Source organism: Terrapene carolina, unplaced genomic scaffold (assembly GCF_002925995.2).
Source record: "Terrapene carolina triunguis isolate 2854851 unplaced genomic scaffold, T_m_triunguis-2.0 Scaffold406, whole genome shotgun sequence".
NCBI lineage: Eukaryota > Metazoa > Chordata > Testudines > Emydidae > Terrapene > Terrapene triunguis.
Genome location: NW_020664757.1, coordinates 3080999 through 3104556, shown reverse-complemented (window position 1 = coordinate 3104556; position 23558 = coordinate 3080999). Strand labels below are relative to the sequence as shown.

The 23558-nt window shown below is 42.0% G+C and overlaps 1 protein-coding gene across 1 annotated transcript in view; it reads left to right on the top strand.

Moving 5' to 3' along the window:
• Positions 1–23558, top strand: part of DNAH14 (dynein axonemal heavy chain 14) — a 439459-nt gene that overhangs the window by 316819 nt on the left and 99082 nt on the right. The window contains 7 exon segments of the mRNA XM_029912981.1: positions 6786–6983; positions 8727–8888; positions 10826–11017; positions 19267–19448; positions 21898–22006; positions 22358–22483; positions 22960–23054. Of these exon segments, the coding sequence (XP_029768841.1) occupies positions 6786–6983; positions 8727–8888; positions 10826–11017; positions 19267–19448; positions 21898–22006; positions 22358–22483; positions 22960–23054 (1064 nt within the window).

Here is a 23558-nt window from a genome sequence, read left to right as displayed (position 1 = left end):
CGAAGAAGTGGGCTGTAGCCCACGAAAGCTTATGCTCTAATAAATTTGTTAGTCTCTAAATTACCACTTGAATGGCTCTTTAAAAGTTTCAGTGTTGTGCTAATAGGTCTAGCAGGCTGGAAGGCTTTTTCACTTTTAAGTACTTGATCCCCCTCGGGAGGAAGACTCTCCAGGCTGCAGCAGCCAGCTGTGGTGGGAGCCTGCAGGAAGGGTCAGAACAGGGATAGGAAGAGGCGGGAGGGTGGACACTAAGACCCAGAGGTGCCCCAAATTTTTAGGTGCCCTACGCAGCCACGTATGCCTAAGGACGGCCCTTGGCCCAGGGCTCACAGCGGGAACACCACTGCCAACCACCAGTGGCTGATAGTGGGAACCCTGCTGCCCGCCCATCATTTCTATAACAACAGCTACCTTTCCCGCCTTCCAGTTTAGTATCATATGCTATCCTTATAATAAGCAGTTGTGCAGTGCTTATTCCGCTGGTGAGTTTGATATTTTTTTTCATATCATTATGTGGTGAAAAATGGTTCGGTATTTATTCCCAAAAGATGGTAGTGTTCCAAAACAGAAGCCAGAAGCTGAAATGGCTAAAGTTGATACAGAGAAAAAATCTGCAAAAACAAGAAGATCTGATGAAGCATATTTGGATTTTGGTTTCACTTCCATTGCAGTTAATGGAGAAATTAGGCCTCAATGGGTAGTGTGTGCAGTAACTGTAGCAAACAATAGCCTGAAGCTAACAAATTAAGATGCCATTTAGAAACAAAACATAGCAATCTGGTAGGAAAGAACAGGGATTTTTTCCAATGAAAGCTACAAGAAATTAATAAAAAAACACAATGAAAAATGTGGTATCCATCCCTATAATTCTTTAAAGCATCATATCAAGTTGCATACTACATTGTCAAGAATAAAAAGCTCTACACAACTGGGTAAAAACTGATACTCCCAGCTGCAATTGACATTTGTAGGACGATTTTTGGTTAAAAATGATCCCACTATCAGACAACACAGACAGCTGATGAATCTCTGATGTCAGAAAATATCAAGGCACAGCTTATCTCTCAATTGCAATCCATTTTATTTGCAATCCAGTTGGATGAAATGAGAGAGATATAAAAAAAGCTCATTTAATTGCTTACATTCAGTACTCTCACGAAATATCAATATTGGAAGATTTTTTGTTCTCTATGCAACTGGATCTGAACTGTTTAACATTTTAAATGACTTCCTAACTTATCATGAGTTGAAGTGGGAAGCCTCTGTCGGAATCTGCATGGATGGAGCCCCTTCTGTGTCTGGAGGTAGTGCAGGCTTGAAAGCCAAAGTGTTTGAAATTGTTCCACATATATTGTGAACTCATGTATGATACACTGCCAAGCCCTGGCAGTGCAAAACATAGGGCAGGTCTACACTTACTTCCTGGTCCGGCCGTAAGCAATCGATCTTCTGGGATCGATCCCGGAAGTGCTCGCCGTCGACGCCGGTACTCCAGCTCGGCGAGAGGAGTACGCGGCATCGACGGGGGAGCCTGCCTGCCGCGTCTGGACCCGCGGTAAGTTATATTATGGCTTTGTTTGCCACAGACCTCAATAAAAAATGCTGGAGATATTGCACAAAGGCAGGAATCAGTCCAGGCTCTGTAGCTAACACATTCATGATCTCATGGTCTATAGGTTTTCATTGTGCTTACCCTCCAATTCCGCTGATTCCAAGCATTTTAATGAAGCTCAAACAAGACTCAGCTTCCATGATTCTCATCACACCAGCACGGCCCAGACAATACTGTTTTCTGAACAGGTCAGGATATCAGTGCCATCATCAATCACTGTTCTTCTTCACGTGTGCCCCTGTGGGTGATCCACTTCAGATGTACCTCATGCACTTTCAGTCAAAGATTTTCAGCAGCAGTGCACTTTCAGTTTGTACACATGCCCTAGCTATTCTTGTGCATTATACCAAGGTTATATAGGGCTGCAATGAACAAATCGCCCTCAGTTCCTTCTTGACCATCTTGGCCTCAGATGAAACATCTGGTAGCATCTACTCATGCAGTTTCTTGCCTTGCTGGTTCTCCTTAGTTTAGACTGTTTAGTTTTATTTTACCTGGTTTTATAATTTTCTACTTTTTAGAGTGTGTTTGATTTCTTGATTTTGGGGGGGGAGAGGGTTCCTTTAGTTGAGGCTTTTACCCTGCCTGCCCTCCCCCCTTGTCAAAGGAGCTCTCTTTTCTTGGTGCATGCTGAAATTTTAGGTTTCAATTTCTACCTCACTTGCCAGGAGTTCTTCCCAGTCAGTGATGGCCCCTCACACTGTATCCACTGTTTGGGGAATACACACAAGCCTTCAAAGTGTATGATCTTCACAGGATTCAAGAGTCATTCCAAAAAAGAGAGAAAGGTAAATCTTTGTTGTCTCATTGTGGAACCTCTGTCTCACCTCAGATCCAGGCCCAGAGACTCCCCTTGTACAGTACCCTATGAGCCACAACAGCGCCCTGTCAGCCTCTTCAGTTTGCTTGCCTCCCAAATCTTTGAGAGACGGGTCTATAAGCAACACTGAGAAGCCTTAGGCTAAGAGGAGCTCTAAATTTCCTTAAAAAGAAGCGGGCCTTAAGAGAGCTGCCATACCTGAAACCCCACACCCATAATGGGTACTGCAGAGGCTTCAAGCAGTCTTGGTACAGAAGATGCTTCTAAATTGAACCCTCATGGTAAGACTCACAATATATGGTAGACATAGCCAAACCGCGGCTTGTGAACCGCATGTGGTGCTTTTACAGTTAAAGTGCGGCTCTTGGAGTCCCCCACCTCATTCGCCACCTACCAGACTGGGGAAGAGAACATCGGGCTTCTGCCCTGTGGCAGGTTGGTGGGGCTAGGGGCTTCTGCCCTGCAGTTGGGTATTGGGGCAGAAGTCCCACGCCCCGGCAGGTGCCGCCCTGTGGGGCAGGTTGTGTGTGTGTGTTGTGGCTCTTGAATTTCTGAAGATTATCGTATGTGTCAGGGAGGATCAGTAATTTTGGCCACCCTTGGCATATGCCATTTGGTACCAAAGCATTCCTCAGTACCATTGGGGCATGAGTGATGAACTAGAGACCCCAAAGACAGTGGTACCATCTGCAACATCTGCTGCTTCTTCAGTACGCAGACCTGTCATCCAGCAGGTGCCACCGTACTCTGCACCATCGTTGGTACCACAGGTGCTTCTATGTCTGGGACTATCAAGTTTCTGCACACAGTCACTCAGTATCCCAGAAGTTCAGATGCTTCAAAGACTTATTTATCTCTGACGAACTTGAGTCTCCCTTATTGAGCTCAGACCCTCAGTACTGCAGCTTGCATAATCTCTAGTACCTCCTCTATCGCCGATACCACTGAGTTCCCTGGTACCAATGGGGATGGACAGACAGACAGACACGCCACCATCATCTGCCTCCCCTTTGGACAATGCAGATGATAGCTCTTCAGACTCTCAAATGTCTGTTCAGGGCTCCTTTGCTCATCATCCTAGGCCTGACTTCATTGAATCTGCTTCCTCAAGGAACACTTAAAGACCCATGTAAACTTGGTTGGTCTGTTCAGCATCCTCTTTGGTATGACCAAGCCTGGATGCCTCCTCCATTTCCTTGTGGCTCTCCCCAATGCCCATATTAGGATCCCTGGGTGGCCTGCCATCAGCAGCTCTCCAAGGCACCTAACTCTCATATGGATGTCGCAAGAGCTACTCATCTGCCACCCTGCAATTCCGAATTGCTAATTGCTAGGTGATTCTTGCTAAATACAATACAATCACATTGGCTACACAAAATTCAATTCTCTATTGAACATCTTCCACAAGAACACAAGGAACACAAGGAACAGTTTCAGGCTACCCTTGCTGAGGGCCAACTCCTGGCAAGAATGACTTTACAAGCTTCTCTTAATGCAGCTGACATTGTAGCTTATTCCATCTTGACATTTGCTGTTAGGGGCTAAGCTTCATGGCTACAGTCCTCAGTCCTCCCATGTGAGGTCCAAAATATTGTAGAAGACCTTCCCTGTGATGGGCTCAAGTTGTTTAGTGAGTCAACCGATGAGTCCCCACATTCTCTTAAAAACTCAAGGGCAACCCTTTGCTCACTGGGAGTATACATACCTGCAAACAAAAGGAGAATTAGTTGGTCTTAGACAGCCCAGAGATCCCATGCATCTCAATTCTCTGCCTATCACATGTCACCAGAATCACCCAAAAAGAAACACAGAATGTAGAAGGGAAAATTCTGAACTGCTCCACCTGTATCAGTGCAACAGCCATCATCAGCCAAGCATTTGTTTTGATGCCTTGGTTGAGAGTCAAGAACATCCCCTCATCCTGGATCTGATGCTGCATCATCCAACCCAGTCCGTCTTCTGACCTTTTGAAAATCATCTTTCTCATTTCCACACCTCTTGGGAGCAGATTACTTCCAACAGACGGATTTTTTGAGGTTATAAAATTGGGCTACTCCATTCATTTCCATTCCATACTCTCCTTACCCATCCCTTTTCAGGGACGTCTCCCAAACTTCTCCTGAGCCAAGAGGTTCTGTTCTTCCTCCACATTGCAGCTGTGTAACCAATTCCCTCTCAGTACAGCGGAAGGGGATTCTATTACAAATACTTCCTGGCTCCCACAAAAGGAGGACAGATGGAGATTGATCCTAGATCTCAGGATGGTGAGTACCTTTGTCAAGGTATAGAAGTTCAAGATGGTGACACTTGCAGCTAACATACCATCCCTAGATTCAGAGGATTGATTCACAACTCTCAGCCTTTAAGACACATATATTCATATCGCAATATACCTCTCTCATGAGGTTTCTACACTTTCTTGTTGGTCAGAACCACTATCAATATTGGATCCTGCCATTTGGACTCTGCCACTCCCTGTGTGTTCACAGAATTTATGGCAGTAGTTGCCACACAGCTTCGTCGATGGGGAATGATCTTCCCCTATCTTGATGGTTGGCTTCTCAAGGGACATTCCTACATCGAAGTTTGAACTGTTGTAGAGAAAGCTGTGACTCTGTTCAATGTGCTTGGCCTTCAGCACAACACCAGAAAGTCCTGCCTCTTACCTGTGCAATGAATAGAGTTCATAGAGACTATTTTCGATGCTACAACATCCAGAGCTTACATACCAGAGGATTCCTCACTCTATCATATTTACTGCTGAGTTGAATTGAGCTCTCAGGTAGCTGCCAGGTCATGTCTACAATTCCTTGGTCACATGGCACATGCACCTTTGTCATCCTACACACTCACCTCAGGTGACCAGATAGCAAGTGTGAAAAATCGGGAGGGGGGTAATAGGCACCTGTATAAGAAAAAGCCCCAAATATTGGAACTATCCCTATAAAATCAGGACATCTGGTCACCCTACGCTCACCTACATCTCTACTGCTGCCAGGCCTGACTCAGAGCAGTTTACATTCACAGCAGACACAATCTAAACAAACTTCTTTCCATTCCATGTCATATGCTACTTTCCCTCGATTGGTGGAAGAATCCAAACAAGATATGCTCAGGGATATCATCAACCATCTCCATCCTCCCCTCCCCGCCACCCCCCACTGTCACAGTTGTTTTGGACACATCCCTTTTAGAATGGGGAGCTCATCTGCAAGATCATACTATCAGGGGCAGCTGGACTATTCAGAAGTCCATCCTTCATGTTGACATTTTGGAGCTCAGGGCCATAACTCCACTCTGATGATATAGTCAATCCCTACAAATAATGACAGACATAAGGGCCAGTATGGATTATAAAATCGTCATAGGCATACAAATACCTGGCATGAAGCTTCAGTGCACATGTTCAGAAGCAGAAACATAGCTGATTAGGGAACTCTTACTGCAAAAAAATAGACATAGAGTGATTTTTAGGTACCTACAGGGTTCAGGGGCAGGTAACCAGAGGGTTGATTCTGTGATTTAGGGACCTGAAGTGGCAGTTAGGCATCTAAGTCCTTTTGTGAATCTAGCTCTAAATACACTTGCCTACTCTGTACTACAATATCTGATGATCATTTAGAAGGCAAGGTGGTTTAGTATCTATGGCAAGAACCTGGAAGTTAGAAGATCTAGGTTCTATTTTTGGCTATACCAGTGACTCATTTTATGACCATGGACAGACAGCTTAACCTTTCCGTGCCTCAGTGTTTCTATTGTAAAATGAAGTTAATAATATTTATCTACTGTTCTAAAGAGTGTTGAAATCCCTTTACAAGGGGTAAATGTTATTAATAATGAATAAAAATTGCCTGAAGTGAATGGAATGGTATAAAGGTGTTTAAATGTCTGTCATGTCCCGCTGCATAGCATTTATGTCATCTCAGTACTCTAACTGAAGCAAATAAACTGGTGCACAGAAAAAAGTGGAAACATCTTGCTCCCTTCCAGAGCTACACATTCAAGTGGCAGAACTACTGCAGCAACTGTCTGCTGAACTGATAGTCATCTCTGTAGTTGTATGCAGTGTTGTTGTAGCCATATTGGTTCCAGGAGAGAGACCCGATGGGTACAGTAATATCTTTTATTGGACCAACTTTTCTCACCAATGGAAGTTGGTCCAATAAAAGATATTACCTCACCTTCTTTGTCTCTCTAATATCTGTAGTTGTACAGTTATTTCATTTTATATTTTTCTTCTCAATCTACTTTATAGTGAAGGGATTCTCAAACCATCTGCATGATTGTGTGCGTGTGCGTGTGTGTGTGTATATATATATATAATATATATAAATAACTAATATCTTTCTGCAGGTTGGCCTGGATGGAAATGGGAAAATAACCTGTGCGACCCTAGCCTGTTATTTATCAAACTGTAGTCTCTTTAGATTGTCTGTTACCCACAGTTACAGCTACACAGATTTCATAGAGGACCTGAAAAGAGTCTATAGACAAACAGGGCTGGAGGGCCAGAACACTGTTTTGCTCATCACTGATTCAGATATAGTTCAGGTAAATGCTTTCTGACATGATGTTTTTGCTAAAGTTAGAGTACTTGCATGCATGCTTGCTTTAGAGTTGTACTATTGTGCGGATACAAATATGTTTTGTACAAACAAATGGAGACCATGGGCTGAAAATTGGGCTCTTTAAAAGTTTGGTCCTGCTTCCTTTTAAAGTCAATAGCAAAACTCCCATTGATTTCAGTGATGCAGTATTGGGCTCCGACTATATGCTAAATAGTGAGAAACATCCTTTTTCCTAAACTGTATTCCTATTTCACACTGATGTGAAAAAATAGGCACCAATTTGAACAGAAAGAAAAAAATGAAACATTTAAAAGCGATCATACACTTCAATAAGTTAATTAGTTACCAAGATATATTCACAGTTCACCCATAGTTGAAAGAACGAGGTATTTGACTTTATGCTTCAAAAGGCACTCGGGGCCACAAGTTTCATGGTGTACCTGCATGCAACATTATGTATATTTTTTGTACTTGTGTATATTATATGTATGTGCCCAATGAAGACAAAATCCTAATATTTGGTGCTATCAGTGATTGGGAATTTTGTTCTGGTGCTTGTGCAGAGCAAATCTCTTTGCTCTGACAACCTGACAAGAGTAGACCTTCATATAAAATTTCAGCATTTTTGTTAATGGGGTCAGAGGCAATAAGAAAATGGCCTCTTTTGTGGTATTTCTTTTTCCAGTTTTAGCCAAAAAAGCAGGATGAGAAAGCATATGAAAATTAATAGATAATGTAAAGTTAACCAGTTTTTTCACCTTAAAGAAGTTTCAGGTTTCATCTGAGTTGCAGGCAAAGATTTGGGTTAATTCCTCTTTTTCTAAACTGGTCCATCCATCCTAATTGTAATCCAAATACAGTAATGCTTAGGGCTACAAATTTGTCACTTCATTTTTTATCAAAAATCACAGAGCAGTCTTGGTAAATTTAGTAAAAGTCATGTGTTTAGGGGGCAATGGTATGTAAAGTCACAGATATGAAAAGTCAGCTCTACCTCTTTAAATACAGTCTACATAAATCCCTGCAGAAGGGGCACCGACCACCCACAGCGGCTCCCTCCGCCCCAGCACTGCAAACCTAATCCCCGCCTAGTGCAGAGGGGAGGCCCTAAGGTGGGTCAGGAAAAGCTGGAGCCTGTCCTCTACTCATCCCACAGTGGTGGCTCCTGTCCCACAGGACTGGACCTGGCTCCCCAGTTGAGGCATTGCGACCTGGCACACAAAGTTACAGCACCGCTCAGGTTTGGCCTGGTCATCCCTCTGTGATAACAGAAATGCGGCTGAGCCAAACCTGAGCGAGTAGTCCTGTGACCCTGACAGGTTGTAATGCCACTCAAACAAATTTGGCCTGGCAGCGCTGCAACCCTTTGTGCCAGGTCACATTACCTGGAGTGGGGAGCTGGACCCAGCATATGGGACAGTGTGGGTCAGACTCACTCTCCAACTCTTCCCCCTCCCTGACCTCTTCTGCACACCGAGCCAGTGACTCATTTAGAACCTCCCCACAATCTACTGGTTTGCAATCCACTGTTTGGGAAACTCCCCTTTATTAAAATCACAGACACAAAGAAAAGTCACAGATTAACCAAAAAATCACTGAATCTGTGATATTTTTACCACTGTGACAAGCCTTCAGCCCTAAAAATGCTTTGTTATAATGTATTGGTTTTAAAAGGAAATAAGTAACAAGTTTTGCAGGGATTAGTAATTGTTGTTCTTTACCCTAGGATTCTTTTTTAGAACATTTGAGCTGCATTCTGAATTCTGGAGAAGTGCTTGATTTATTTGATAAGGAGGAGTTGGAAGGTATTGTTGTGAAACTTACAGCTGTTGCCGAAAAGGCTAACTACTCTAACAGCAGAGAAGCTATTCTTTCATTTTTCATGCAGGTATTGTTTCAAATACATTAATTTTAGAGAATTTGAAACTTTTTAATCAAAATGTCCAAGGGCTAGACCCTGTTCCAGTTGAACAATAGTTTTGCCATTGTCATCAGTGTGAGCAGGGTGGTAGCTGTATCTAAGACCATTTCAAAGAGGCCTACCTAAGTCAAAAGTTACTGAGGCACTTAAATCACTTTTGAAAATGGAACTTAGTGACTTCAATGTTTTGAAAATTTTGCCACATGTTTATATTATTACATATAATTTTTTAATAGTGGTAGTTTTGAATTTTAAAATTTATATTTTGCATCATATTTCACCCTTTGTTTTTACATTCAACCATCTAGGATGCTTACTTAAGTATTTGATTTGCTGAAATGTTTTTTCTTCTTCATAAAAAGAAAACTAAAGAGATGGTCTGTGTGACATTCCACAGGGTACAGTCTGAACTGATGGACTGCTATGTCCCCTTAGCTGTCCAACCTGAGATGCTTTTTACACTGCTTTGCTGGTGAACAGCAACTCCTCCTGGCTCTGCTCACTCACAGCCACCAGCATGTAAACTCATTCTCAGCTGAATACATGAATGCTATGCCCAGCCATTCATGAATTACATATTAGGGCGACACCCGCATATTCCCAGTCCCAGTCTTATGCACCAGAAATATGTGTTTTATACTGCCCAGTAGCCCTCTGGACAGTATAAGCTCATAGATAGTCCAACATTCGAACACTAGGTAATGTTTATGCACCAGGCTTGTTGACCTAAGTAGAGATTCTCAAGCACTTCAGCCAAAACAAGTGTATTAACAGAGAAAGATGGTTTTTAAGTGATTACAAGTGATAAGGCTTAAAAATCAGAATTAGTTAAAAAGAAATAAAAGGATAAACACACAAACTAATACCTAAACTTTATCAAGGGTAATAGGTTTAAAAGCAAAAAGAAGTTTTTCTCAACAAAAGCTTACACCAGTCTGTGCTGGCTTGAAAACCGCCAGGCCAGGACCAGTCCCCCAGTTCAATGATGCTTCTTTTGTCTTTCAAGCAATGTAGTTGCCATCAATAGAGATGGAGGGGAAGTGGTAAGGTGGAGGTCACTGTCTCCCATTCTTATATCCCACTCCCCTCTTTGAGGATTAGTCCCACTGGGGTACAGACAAACAGTCTCCCGTGTATGTGAGGTTTGAAAAGTTTCTGGAAGGAAATGTAAATTCTTTGTTTATACCTTCCCGCCCTGCTGGTGAATAGCCAATTAAGTAGGTAATGGCGCTTTATTACTATGCTGGCATGCCAGTGTGTCTTTGAGAAATTGGTTTGTGGATGTTACCCAGAATTACAACATATTCCAGTAACAATCATACAGTAAAATCTCACAGCTTTACACACAGTGTTGTTACACACATCTTAACAGGACAGTGATATTCAGCATATTATAAGTTTTCAAATGATACATTACAAGGCATACTTTGTACAAAATATATCATAACCATATTAACGTGGTGAACATGGAGTACTGGGTGTCACAGTATGTCAACAAATTTCCATCACAACTGGGGTCTGATTCTACAGTCCATATGAATGTGTAACTCCCATTTACTCTAAGAATTAAGCATGTGTAGGGACTGCAAGATCAAGGATATTATGAGCTAGCAAATTCACTAAGTATTTGCGCTGTCTGCCTTTTCTTTTAGGTATTTTAATATTTTGTACTGTGTTTTTTATAGTCTTAAATGCGTGACTTAAAAATGATTAGGTAAATTTTTACATTGTTGATCATATATTAGTACCGTATTGTTGTCACTTAAAAAAGAGAGCATTACATTAATAAAAAGTAGTAATCTTAACATAATTTTTTTAATAAAATAATTCCAGCCAGCAAACAGGTTTGGAAAAAGAGATATGTAACTGTAATTCCCCCTGCCAAAATGAAACCTTTATTTCAGAGAGTACGTAGCAAGCTTCATATTGTTTTGACGACAAGTCCTGCAGGACTTAACTTCCGTCAGCTTTGTCGGATATATCCTTCCATTGTTAATTGCTCTACCATTGACTGGTACAACAACTGGCCTGAAGAAGCTCTCCTGCATGTTGCAAAAAGCTACTTTAGCCATGAAGACATTTGTGATGACAGTGAGGTATCGTAATAATAGAACTTACCTTTTTTTTTAACCGTAGTTAACACTTTTTCATTTATTGTGCATTTGATACCAGATTCAGACAACATGGAAATTGCAGAGCCAAATTCAGCAGAGATTTAAATGATAATGTAGGTCTGGACCTGATTTTTGCACTTGTTATATGAGTACAAATCAGGAATAATTTCATTGAAGCCAATAGGGCTAAACTGGTGTAAAACCAGTATAACTGAGAAAAGAATCAGGCCCATAGAATGTATGTCAGAACATTAAGACACCAATTTGATATAAAATGAGACCTACATGCTGAGGTGCAAGAACAGGGAGCAGTAGAAAAAACAGTTGTCAGGATGGTATAAAATAAAATTATTACTACATTGCAAAAATGAGTACAATTATTTTTCCCACTTCCATGGTGATGTACAATTTTTGGCTTGGCTTATGGTGAATTTTACAAAAGCTGTTTTGCTATAGAAAACTGCTTTTCATTAAAGGAAAATTTAACCAAGCTACAATTGATGTGAAGTGAGTTTTCATCACTTGGCAACAAGAGCTGAAATTCTTATTCAGGTATCCTTTTCATATTCCCACTCATGGGACATGTCAACTGGTGCAGTGTAAATGGTGGAACCTTCTTATAGCAGTGCCCCAGAGGGTATGTCTGCACTGCAATCCAAGGTGTGAGAGCAGCATGGATAAACCTACTCTGGCTTTGCCCACACTATCCTGACTAAAAGTATCAGTGTAGATGCAGTGGCACAGGCATCAGTGCAAGTTGTACAAGCACACTGGGGACCCTGGGTGTGTATCATGTGGCTACCACACCTTGAAGCCCATGCTGCCCCATCTACACTACTATATCACACTACATGGTATGTCTATCCATGCTGCAGTAACACCTCAGATTGCAGTATAGTTGTATCCTTAGAATGCTCAAGCTCTCCTCCAACCCCCTCTCCTCCACTTTCCCAAACATTCCGGAGGCAAGCCTATAAAAAGAGAAGCAGTGGGACACAAGGATAAATCTATTGCCAGTAGAGTTAAAGATAGGAGGAGGTTTTTAATGTATTAGGAACAAAAAGAATCCTGAGAATGGTATTGGTCCATTACTAGATGGAAATGATAGAATTATCAATAATAATGCAAAAAGGTAGGAGTATTCAATAAATATTTCTGTTCTGTATTTGGGGAAAAAATTAATTTTAAATGAGGAATCATCTTTGAGTAGGTGGTGTATTTCCAGGGGTCCTTCAAGGGTCTATTCTTTGCCCTACACTGTTTAATACTTATATCGGTGACCTGGAAGAAATCATAAAAAAATCTCTGATAGAGATCTCAGATGACACGAATTGGGTTGGTGCAAAAATAGACAATTGAGTAATAATTACATAATCAGCTAGCCAGGGAGGAGTTACAGCTCCCTCCCACTTGAATGGGCCATCACAGAGACATATTAGTCCTCGGTGACTCACTTTCACTCCAAGGCCATAGGGGCTTAATTTTCAATATATAGATACATTATTCCTTAAATATTACCTATATGCACATCTCAAAATGATTAGGAATATCAATAAGTTACAAGTATTTGGTAGAAACCTCACCTGTTTCCCTTTATGGATAAGTACCATAAAAGCAGTGTATTTAGTGTAGTGAGTTTGTCAGGTCTGAGGCAGAAATTGCTCTTAAAGTACAGTGAACCCTTTGCCAGTTGACACCTATGGGCCTCTGTGTCACACTTCCCTAGACTTCATGCTTAAATAAGCTGTCATAACTATAAAGGGAAGGGTAACAGCTCTCCTGTGTACAGTACTATAAAATCCCTCCTGGCCAGAGACTCCAAAATCCTTTTACCTGTAAAGGGTTAAGAAGCTCGGGTAACCTGGCTGACACCTGACCCAAAGGACCAATAAGGGGACAAGATACTTTCAAATCTTGGGGGGGGGAAGGCTTTTGTTTGTGCTCTTTGTTTAGGGGGTTGTTCGCTCTTGGGACTGAGAGGGACCAGACATCAATCCAGGTTCTCCCCATCTTTCTAAACAAGTCTCTCATATTTCAAACTTGTAAGTAAAAAGCCAGGCAAGGTGTCTTAGTTTTACTTTGTTTTCTCAACTTGTAAATGTACCTTTTACTAGAGTGTTTATCTTTGTTTGCTGTACTTTGAACCTGAGACTAGAGGGGGGTCCTCTGAGCTCTTTAAGTTTGATTACCCTGTAAAGTTATTTTCCATACTGATTTTACAGAGATGATTTTTACCTTTTTCTTTAATTAAAAGCCTTCTTTTTAAGAACCTGATTGATTTTTCCTTGTTTTTAGATCCAAGGGAGTTGGATCTGTATTCACCAGGAGTTGGTGAAAGGAAGGAGGGGGGAAGGGTCAATTTCTCCTTGTTTTAAGATCCAAGGGGTTTGGATCTGTATTTCACCAGGAGTTGGTGGGAGAAAGGAGGGGGGATGGTTAATTTCTCCTTGTTTTAAGATCCAAGGGGTTTGGATCTGTATTCACCAGGGAATTGGTGAAAGGTTTCTCAAAGCTTCCCAGGGAAGTGAATTAATTTTTGGGAATGGTGGCAGCGGACCAGATCTAAGCTGGTAGTTAAGCTTAGAAGTCTTCATGCAGGCCCCCACAGTTGTATCCTAAAGTTCAAAGTGGGGATACAGCCTTGACACAGTGTATTTAGTGTAGTGAGTTTGTCAGGTCTGAGGCAGGAATTGCTTTTAAAGTACAGTGAACCCTTTGCCAGTTGACACCTATGGGCCTCTGTGTCACACTTCCCTAGACTTCATGCTTAAATAAGACTCAAAGATGTATACTTTAAACACTAAGAGTGTTTTAGCTCAGTGGGTTCTCAACCAGGAGTCCGGGGCCCCCTGAGGGGCCGTGAGCAGGTTTCAGGGGGTCCACCAAGCAGGGCCAGCATTAGACTTGCTGGGGCCAAGCTCAGAAAACTGAAGCCCCACCGCCCGGGGCTGAAGCTGAAGCTGAAGCCTGAGCAGTTCAGCTTCATGGGGGGCCCCTGTGGCGTGAGGCCCCAGGCTATTGCCCTGCTTGCTATCTCCTAATGCCGGCCCTGTCTTTTACATGCAGGAAACCAGTTGTGCCACAGGTGGGCCATGGAGTTTTTATAGCATGTTGTGGGGGCCTCAGAAAGAAAAAGGTTGAGAACCCCTGCTTTAGCTTACTATAGTATCTTAATAGGGCTAAGTAATTTTGTAAGTCTCCCAATCTCTTTATTTCATGTTCTGACAACCCTAAAGGTCATATTACCTCTTCACAATCATTATCTAGATAGGTTAGACCAGGGATTTGGAGCAATCAAATTTTTGAATTGCTCCACTTCAGCTCCGGGCTCCGCTCCAAAGCCCTGGGTTAGACAGTGTGTGGAAAAATGTTAAAGATAGCATCCATTCCTCCCCATGATGGGGTTAGGCCGTCGTCGGGCTATTTCTTGATATGAGGATGATGTCTGCCAGGGGAAAAGTCATTGATGAAACTTAAGATGGCTAAGGAGTCCAATTTGTGCTTTGTGTGTTTTTTTTCACATATGTGACAGGTGGTTGCTTGAAAAGAGCACAACTTCTGGCCAGAATGCTGTACCCTTTCCTTCTTCCTCTGCCGTTTCTCAGCCACTTGAGCAAGGCAATTCTCTTCAAAACAGGCTGAGGCTTGATGTATGAAGCAACAATATTGCAGTCTATTGCCAGCCAGCTCTTCCCAATTGGTGCAATGCCTCCCTTCTTAAAATATACTTTCAGGGTGTTCTTGTAGCTTTTCCTCTGTCCCCCACAGATCCTCTTACCATCACTAAGTTGAGAAAAGAGGACTTGCTTCAGAAGACAAGTATCAGCCATCCACACACAATGACCAGCCCAGTTAAGTTGATGTTTCATAATTAAGGCTATGGGGGGAGGGATAACTCAGTGGTTTGAGCATTGGCCTGCTAAACCCAGGGTTGTGAGTTCAATCCTTGAGGGGGCCACTTAGGGATCTGGGGCAAAATCAATACTTGGTCCTGCTAGTGAAGGCAGGGGGCTGGACTCGATGACCTTTCAAGGCCCCTTCCAGTTCTAGGAGATGGCATATCTCCATTAATTTATTTATTTATTTAGTCATGGATATTTTTAGTAAAAGTCATGGACAAATCATGGGCAATAAACAAAAATTCATGGCCTGTGACCTGTGCATGACTTGTACTATAAATACCACTAACTAAATCTTAGTTGGGGGGGGGTCGCTGCTCAGGGAGGGGGCATGCCCCCGGGGCCATCCACCCCCCGCTGCTCCGCCCACCCCTGGGACTACTGCCAGGGGCCGCTCACCTGCCGCTGCCCTGGCCACCCACGAGGCCACTGCTCAGGCAGTCCCTAGGGCCAGCTGCACTGGTCGCTGCTCAGGCGGTCCCCGGGGCCAGGTGCCTGGGGCCACCTGAGCAGCGGCAAGTGCAGCTGGCCCCAGGGCCTCTCCAGCAGTGGCCGGTGTGGCTGGCTATGAAGCCACTCCAGCAGGGCCACCTGACCAGCTGGTGCCAGGGCCAGCTGCTTGGGCGGCCCTGGGGTCCGCCACACTGGCAGCTGCAGAAGTCACGGAGGTCACAGAAAGTTACAGAATCTGTGACTTTCATGACAGACATGGAGCCCTATTCCTAATCTTCACCTCAACATGGTGATGTTAGCTGCAGAGAGAATGCTGGCATTGGTGTGATGGTCTTCCCATCTGATATGGAGAATCTTCCTAAGGCAGCACTATTGGTACCACTCCAGATGCTTAAGAAGGCTTTGGTTTGTCACTGATGTATCGCACCCATAAAGAAGTGTAGGGATGACTACGGTATTGTAGACCAGGATCTTAGTTTCCATCTGCAGATCTCTGTCAGTAAAGACACAATGGAGTAACTTTCCAAAGGACACATTGGCACAATGGATGCTATGTTCAATCTCTACATTGAGACTGGCTGTCTGGGAGAGGTGGCTACCAAGGTAAGGAAATGCTCAGCTTTCCAGGGGTTCACCACTGGTGACAATTTGTGGGAGAACAGGGGCAACTAGTGTGGGGGCAGGCTGGTGGAGCACTTTTGTCTTCCCATTCTTGAAGGAAAGTCCCAAGCTATGATAGGCTCCTGAGAAGAGATCTAGGACGGATTGCAAGTCAACCTCAGTCTGAGCAAAGATAGCACAGTCGTCAGCATACTGAAGGTCAGTAATAACAATCCTGATTACTTTAGTTTTAGAATGAAGACATCATTGATTGAAGAGCTGACTGTCCATGCGATACTCAATCCCAATTCCAGAAGAACGGCGATCACGAGTGAGAATCAAGATTACAGTAAAATAGATGGAAAAATTGTTTTGACAATAACACAGCCCTGCTTAACATCAGTACAGATGGTGAATGGGTCCGTCTCCAACCCATTACAGAGGACAGTGGCGGTCATCGCATCATGAAGTAGCCTGAGAACATAAATGAACTTCAATGGACAACTGAACCTAAACAGCATCTTCCATAATGCTTCATGATTGAAGGAATCAAAGGTTTTAGGTCAATAAATGCCATAAATAGGGCTCTGTGTCTGTCACGGAGGTCGTGAAAGTCATGGATTCCGTGACTTTCCGCTACTTCCATGACTTCTGCAGCAGCCAGTGTGGCTGGCCCCAGGGCCGCCCACACAGCTGGCCCCAGGGCCAGCCACACCGGCCACAGCTGGAGCAGCTCTGCAGCCAGCTGCAACAGGCGCTGCCAGAGTTGCCCCAGGGCCATCCGCACCGGACGCTGCTTGGGTGTCCCCAGGCAGCTGGCCGTGTAGACTGCCTGAACAGCGGCAGGTGCAGCTGGCCCTGGGGACTGCCTGAGCAGCAGTTCCAAGGGCAGCTGGAGCAGTGGGGGAGGTAGCACCGGGGGCGGCCAGAACAGCCACTGCTCAGCAGTCCCCGGCAGCTGGTGCTGCTGGCCCCGGGGGCTCCCCCAAGGCTCCCTCCTGAGCAGCTGTCCCCTGGCCCACTCTCCCAGAGCAGCGGCACCCCAGCTAAGATTTAGGCAGGAGTATTTATGGTACAGGTCACGGACAGGTCACAGGCTGTGAATTTTTGTTTATTGCTTGTGACTTGTCCATGACTTTTACTAAAAATACCCATGACTAAATCATCGCCTTAGCCATAAACAATGGCTGGTGTTGTTCTCTACACTTCTCTTGGATCTGTCATGCAACAAAAATCATGTTGGTGGTGCCCTGAGACAGTCTGAAATCATATTGGGATTCTGGAAGGACATCTTCAGCAAGAGGGAGGAGACGGTTCAAAAGGATGCAAGCAAGGACAGAAATAGAGAGGAAGGCAATACCTCGGTAACTCCCGCACATTGACTTGTCCCCTTTCTTAAAAATTGTCACAAGATGGTCATTCTTTAGGTCGGATGGAATTTCCTCATTAACCCAAATTCTAACAGAAAGTTGATGCAGTTTTTGCACAAATGCTATTCCACCACCTTTGAAAACCTCCCAGGGATGCCATTTGGGCCTGGTGCCTTGTTGTTTCTTGTCTGAGTGATGGCTTGCCAAACTTCCTCAGAAAATGGCGGGGGGTAGCAAGAGGTTCTATTACTGGATGCTGAGGAATGGACTCAATGGTGGCAGCTGAGACTTCAGATTCACGGTTCAATAGAGTCTCGAAATGTTCCTTCCAACATTGCTTGAAGGCCATTGTCCTTAAGAAGGATGGAGTTGTCCTGGGATCGCAGAGGGATTGTGCCATTTGAATGTAGATGGCTTTTATTGCTTGAAAAAAGCTTCTCATGTCATGCTGATCAGCGAAAGTCTGGATCTCCGTGGCCTTTGCTTGTCGCCACTGATTCTTGATGTCACGCAGCATCCTTTGAACACAGCTTTAAGCCAATGATAAGTCTCTGGTATTTGCTGATTAGAGGGTTCATTTTGCCAAGTGCAAAATGTGCTTCTCTTCTAGTGAATAAGTGCTATGATTTCCTTGTTGTTCTCATCAAACCAATCCTTATGGCAGTGAGTGCACTATCCAATTGATTCAGCACGTGCCTTGTGAATAATGGTCTTGAATTCCTCCCAATGTGTTTAGATGTCATTGATGTTGTCAGGAAAGTCAGAGAGCCTCTCAATGAGGTGTTGCTGAAGAGTCTCGCAACTAGCTTGTTTTTGAAGTGCCTTGATGTTAAATCTCTTTCACATTCCTTTTGGTTGTTTATGGTGGTGTGGTGCAAGCTGCATGTTCATGGTTGATCTGACTAAGCGATGAACGTAAGACCACTTGGAAACACCCACGTTCCAAACACTGGCATCTTTTTCACTGTCATTGTCAGAGCCTGTGATCGTACTGTTGTCCATATTACATGAGCCATGAGAGGTACGGATGACTGCTGGACAGACCATTGCTGGGGTTAGGACCAGGGCAATGGCTACTGCTATGGCATGTCTTAGAAATGTTCCAGTTGCTGAGATCCGTAAGGCTGGTACAGGGAGCTCTATACATACATTTACAAAACACTGTTCCCTAGATCTACTGTGTAGATCAGACACTTAGTTTGGTAGGGCACTACTTCATTCTCTATTCAGTTAGAACTCCAAGTCCCACGATCCATTCATGGGGTATTGCTTGCCAAATTATCCTGTGAGTGGGAATATTCAGAGGACTCTCCAAGAAGGAATGAAATTTAGTAACCTGTAACTCGAGTTCTTTGAGATAGACTCTGCATATTCACATTCCCTGCCCACCTTCCTATCTTCTTTGGAGTCCTAATAAAAACTTGGCTCTGGGGAAGTGGTGGAAGGAGTTGAGGTGGTAGAGGGTGTCATGCTCCCTTTTATAGCTTCACCCTCAGAATATCCAGGAACAGAGGAGAGGGGTAGGAAGAACACATGATCACTCTAAGAGACACTGCTACAAGAAGGTTTCATTGCCTAAGTTGCATCAACTAGGACATCCCCTCAGTGGGGATATCCAAAGTCCATCTCGAAGAATTCTGGTTACAGGTACATAATTTTAATTTTCTATTAACTTTGCATGCCAGTATATGAAACATTATTTGATTACTTTGTTTTATTATTACTACTAATACTAATATAATAAGCATTAATTAATTAATATTAATAAGCATCATTTTATTAATTTATTATTTCCTGTGCATTTAACAATGTTACGTGAACCAAAATATGAACAAAAATGAATACTATAACTTCAAAAATATGAAGATTTTACTTTTTCATATTTATTTAAAATCATGTTGTCTTCCAGAACTTAACAAACATGGTTGCCCAAGTATGTGTTGAAATCCACAAAAGTGCATCTACAACAACGGAGAAATATTTGAAGGAAACTAAAAGGCACTACTACATCACTCCTAATAGCTATTTGCAATTCATAGACACCTTTTCAAGCATATTACAGAGCACAAAAAAGAAAAGTCTGTTTAACAGGTGAGAAATTAATAACATTTTCCCATTGTGCTCTGCTGCAATGTACAGCCACATAAAATATCCTGCTTCAAAGGAGCAAAATATCAAAACCAAACACAATGGGTCAAATTTTCAAAACTGGACACCTAAAATATCCTTGTAAAATCTATGAGCATGTATGCACTAATATTGTGCAATAGAATACAGATGTGTAAGAGTGATTGCGTGCACAATTACCCATTTAACATGCATAATTTTATATGCGAAGTTACCTGATATTATTTCTAGGACTGTCAATTAATCACAGTTAACTCAAAAAAATGAATCGCGATTAATTGCAGTTTTAATCACACTGTTAAACAATAGAATACCAATTGAAATTTATTAAATATTGTGGATATTTTTCTACATTTTCATATATATTATATTCTGTGTTGTAATTGAAATCAAAGTGTATATTATTTTTTATTACAAATATTTGCACTGTAATAATGATAAAACCAATAGTATTTTTCAATTCACCTCATACAAGTAGTATAGTGCAATCTCTTTGTCGTAAAAGTGCAACTTACAAATGTAGATTTTTTTTTGTTACATAACTGCACTCAAAACAATGTAAAACTTCAGCGCCTACAAGTCCACTCAGTTCTACTTCTTGTGCAGCCAATTGCTCAGACAAACAAGTTTGTTTACATTTAAAGGAGATAATGCTGCCCACTTCTTATTTAGTGTCACCAGAAAGTGAGAACAGACATTCACATGGCACGTTTGTAGCTGGCATTGCAAGGTATTTTTGTGCCAGATATGCTAAACATTCATATGTCCCTTCATGCTTTGGCCACCATTCCAGAGGACAGGTTTCCATGCTGATGACGCTTGTTAAAAAAAAATGTGTTAATTACATTTGTGACTGAACTCCTGGGGGGGAGAACTGCATGTCTCCTGCTCTCTGTTTTACCCGCATTCTGCCATATATTTCATATTACAGCAGACTCAGATGATGACCCAGCATGTTGTTCGTTTTAAGAACACTTTCACTGCAGATTTGACAAAACACAGAGAAAGTACCAATGTGAGATTTCTAAAGATAGCTACAGCAGAGACCCATGATTTAAGAATCTGAAGTGCCTTCCAAAATCTGAGAGGGATGAGGTGTGGAGCATGCTTTCAGAAGAGCAACATTTCGATGCGGAAACTACAGAACCTGAACCATCAAAAGAGAAAATGAACCTTCTTCTGGTGACATCTGACTCAGATGATGAAACTGAACATGCGTTGGTCTGCACTGTTTTGGATGTTATCGAGCAGAACCCAGCATGGATGTATGTCCTCTGGAATGGTGGTTGAAGGACGAAGGGATCTTATGAATCTTTAGCGCATCTGGGACGTAAATATCTTGCAACGCCGGCTACAACAGTGCCATGCGAACGCCTGTTCTCACTTTCTGGTGATATTGTAAACGAGAAGCAGGCAGCATTATTTCCTGCAAATGTAAACAAACTTGTTTGTCTGAGCGATTGGCTGAACAAGAACTAGGACTGAGTGGACTCGTTGGTTCTAAAGTTTTACATTGTTTTATTTTTAATGCAATTATTTTTGTACATAACTCTACATTTGTAAGTTCAACTTTCATGATAAAGAGATTGCACTACAGTACTTGTATTAGGTGAATTGAAAAATACTATTTCTTCTGTTTTTTACAGTGCAAATATTTGTAATAAAAAATAAATATAAAGTGAGCACTGTACACTTTGTATTCTGTTGTAATTGAAATCAATATATTTGAAAATGTATAAAACATCCAAAAATATTTATATAAATGGTATTCTATTATTGTTTCACAGTGCGATTAATCGCACGATTAATCACAATTAATTTTTTTAATCGCTTGAAAGCCCTAATTATTTCTAAAGATCCCAAAGTCAATATATAATAACTTATATTTTATTTAATCTTCACACTGTCCATATATTAGAGGATGTTTCAAAATATTAAAAACCATCTAAAATGCATTTGTTACACTAGAGGCACCCATGCAGGTGGACGTAGTTGTAAATTATATTTCCCTGGACAAGCTAATCTCTCCCTGGGGCAACAAAATTACCCCCACAATCCTGTGTCTATCCTGCAACACCGTCTTTACAGTTGGGACCCCATAATAACCCTGCCAGGTATCATTCCTCAGTGGACGTGGTAAATCAGCTCAACTTTGGATTCCCTTCCCAGACCATCTCTCCAGCCCGTACTGCAAATATTTGGGCTGTGTTGGCCTTTTGTGGGCCTTCATTGGAGGGGAGGTTGTAGCAGATTTCCACTGCTAAAGCCTACCCCTCCACCCCTTCAGTCAGATTTTCCCAGAGCAGAAATTAGCATAGACCATTGAATGAAACTGGGCTGTTATCTTTAATGACAAATAAAATAAAAGAACAGAACTAGATAATGCACATTGCAACTTAATTTTTATTTTTAGGGCTTGTTTTTACAATGGTCTGACCAAGCTTCTGGAAGCAACATCATTGGTTGCAGAAATGCAAGAAGAGTTGCTTACCCTGGGCCCTCAGATAGAGCAAAAATCAAAGGTATGTTTTAATTACAAATTACTTTCTGTAGTGGGCTTTAAAAATCTTCTGTGACCTCCCATTCCACCTCCTCCTCTCAAAAAAATTCAGGAACTAAAACATACTTGTTATATCACCCTTGCCAATGAGTTACATTATACCCTTTCTCCTTCAACACTTCCATGGCTGACAGGAGATTCAGACACAATAAAGAGAAGTCAGTTTCCTGGTTGGCTCATGAGAAAAAGGAAAAACACAATGCATTTCCGAAATGTTTCAATCTTCTCTCTATTCCGTCATCTCACCAAGTGTATTTGAAATTCTGCAGTCAAAATGTTTTGTAAAGGAGAACCTTTTTTTTTTTCCTGTTAGGAGATAGAAGAACTCGTGGAAAAACTTCATAGAGACTCACTAGTAGTGGAGCAGGTTCGAACTCTTGTTAAACAGGATGAAGAAATCATGGCTGAGGAAACAAAAGTTGTGGAAGAATACGCTCGGGTACTGAGTCTCTTGTGGTCTCTTACAGGTTTTGGTTTCTGTGGGCCTATTTTTACAAAGCATTAAGAACACTCTGGGCATTAACAACCTTGCAAGATCCAGTTCTATCTATGGGTAAAAATAAGTAGTTCCAAAAAGTGCAGAAATTTTCATATGCCTTCAGCATAGATATTGTTTTTTAGGAATCTTCACCATATTATAAAATTTAAAGTAATAAAAACTGAAAGATCTCTGTTTTAGTTCTTTCAAGCATGATTCTGATTAGAAAAGTAACTATGCATGAACAGCATCTTAGTACTTCACACATCATCTTTTTGTGTGTCTTACTCGCAAAACAAACATTTTCCTACTGGTGGTTACAGTGTACAGAAAACTGGTTTTGTTCAAGTGCATATTGCCAAAAGAAAATGCCAACTCTAACCTTTTTCTGTGGGCTGTGGGGTTTTGTTTGTTTGGGTTTTTTTTTTACAATGTAGCAAGCAACTGAAGAGCTAAATGCTGTATTGCCAGCTTTAGAAAAAGCCCTCGCTGCTCTAGATGCATTGGACAAAGCTCACATTGCAGAACTCAGGTAGGTCTGTTTTGTTTTAAAACTTTGCTATTAGTTGGAATAGTGACAATCTTCAGTTCTGGAACAATAATGCTGGCAAATTACACAACAGAGCAAAGGTTTCCACCGGAGTTCCTTCCATACAGAACATCCATAACTAAAGAAAATGATTTTGAAAGTGCAAACAATGCAATCTTGCCTACATTTCAAGCTGACTCACTCTTTTACTCTTAATTCTTTATGCTTTCATGTGTCAAATTAGTTCCTATGGGTTAGTTTATTCTCTTTCTAAATCAAGACACAGACATGCCCAGCACCCCTATATTGGGTCAAAAGGGACTTGTCAGAAATTTTCATTTTCTACACTTTTATACACAGACCTTTCTCAGGGAAAAGGGGTGAAGGATGGTGTCATCAGATCTCAGTTGTTTTCCTCTATTAATATAGGTTTGTTTTTATTTTCTTCTCTATTCTATTAATATAACAATATAGTACTTTGTAGTATAGTTATATACTAATTAGTAA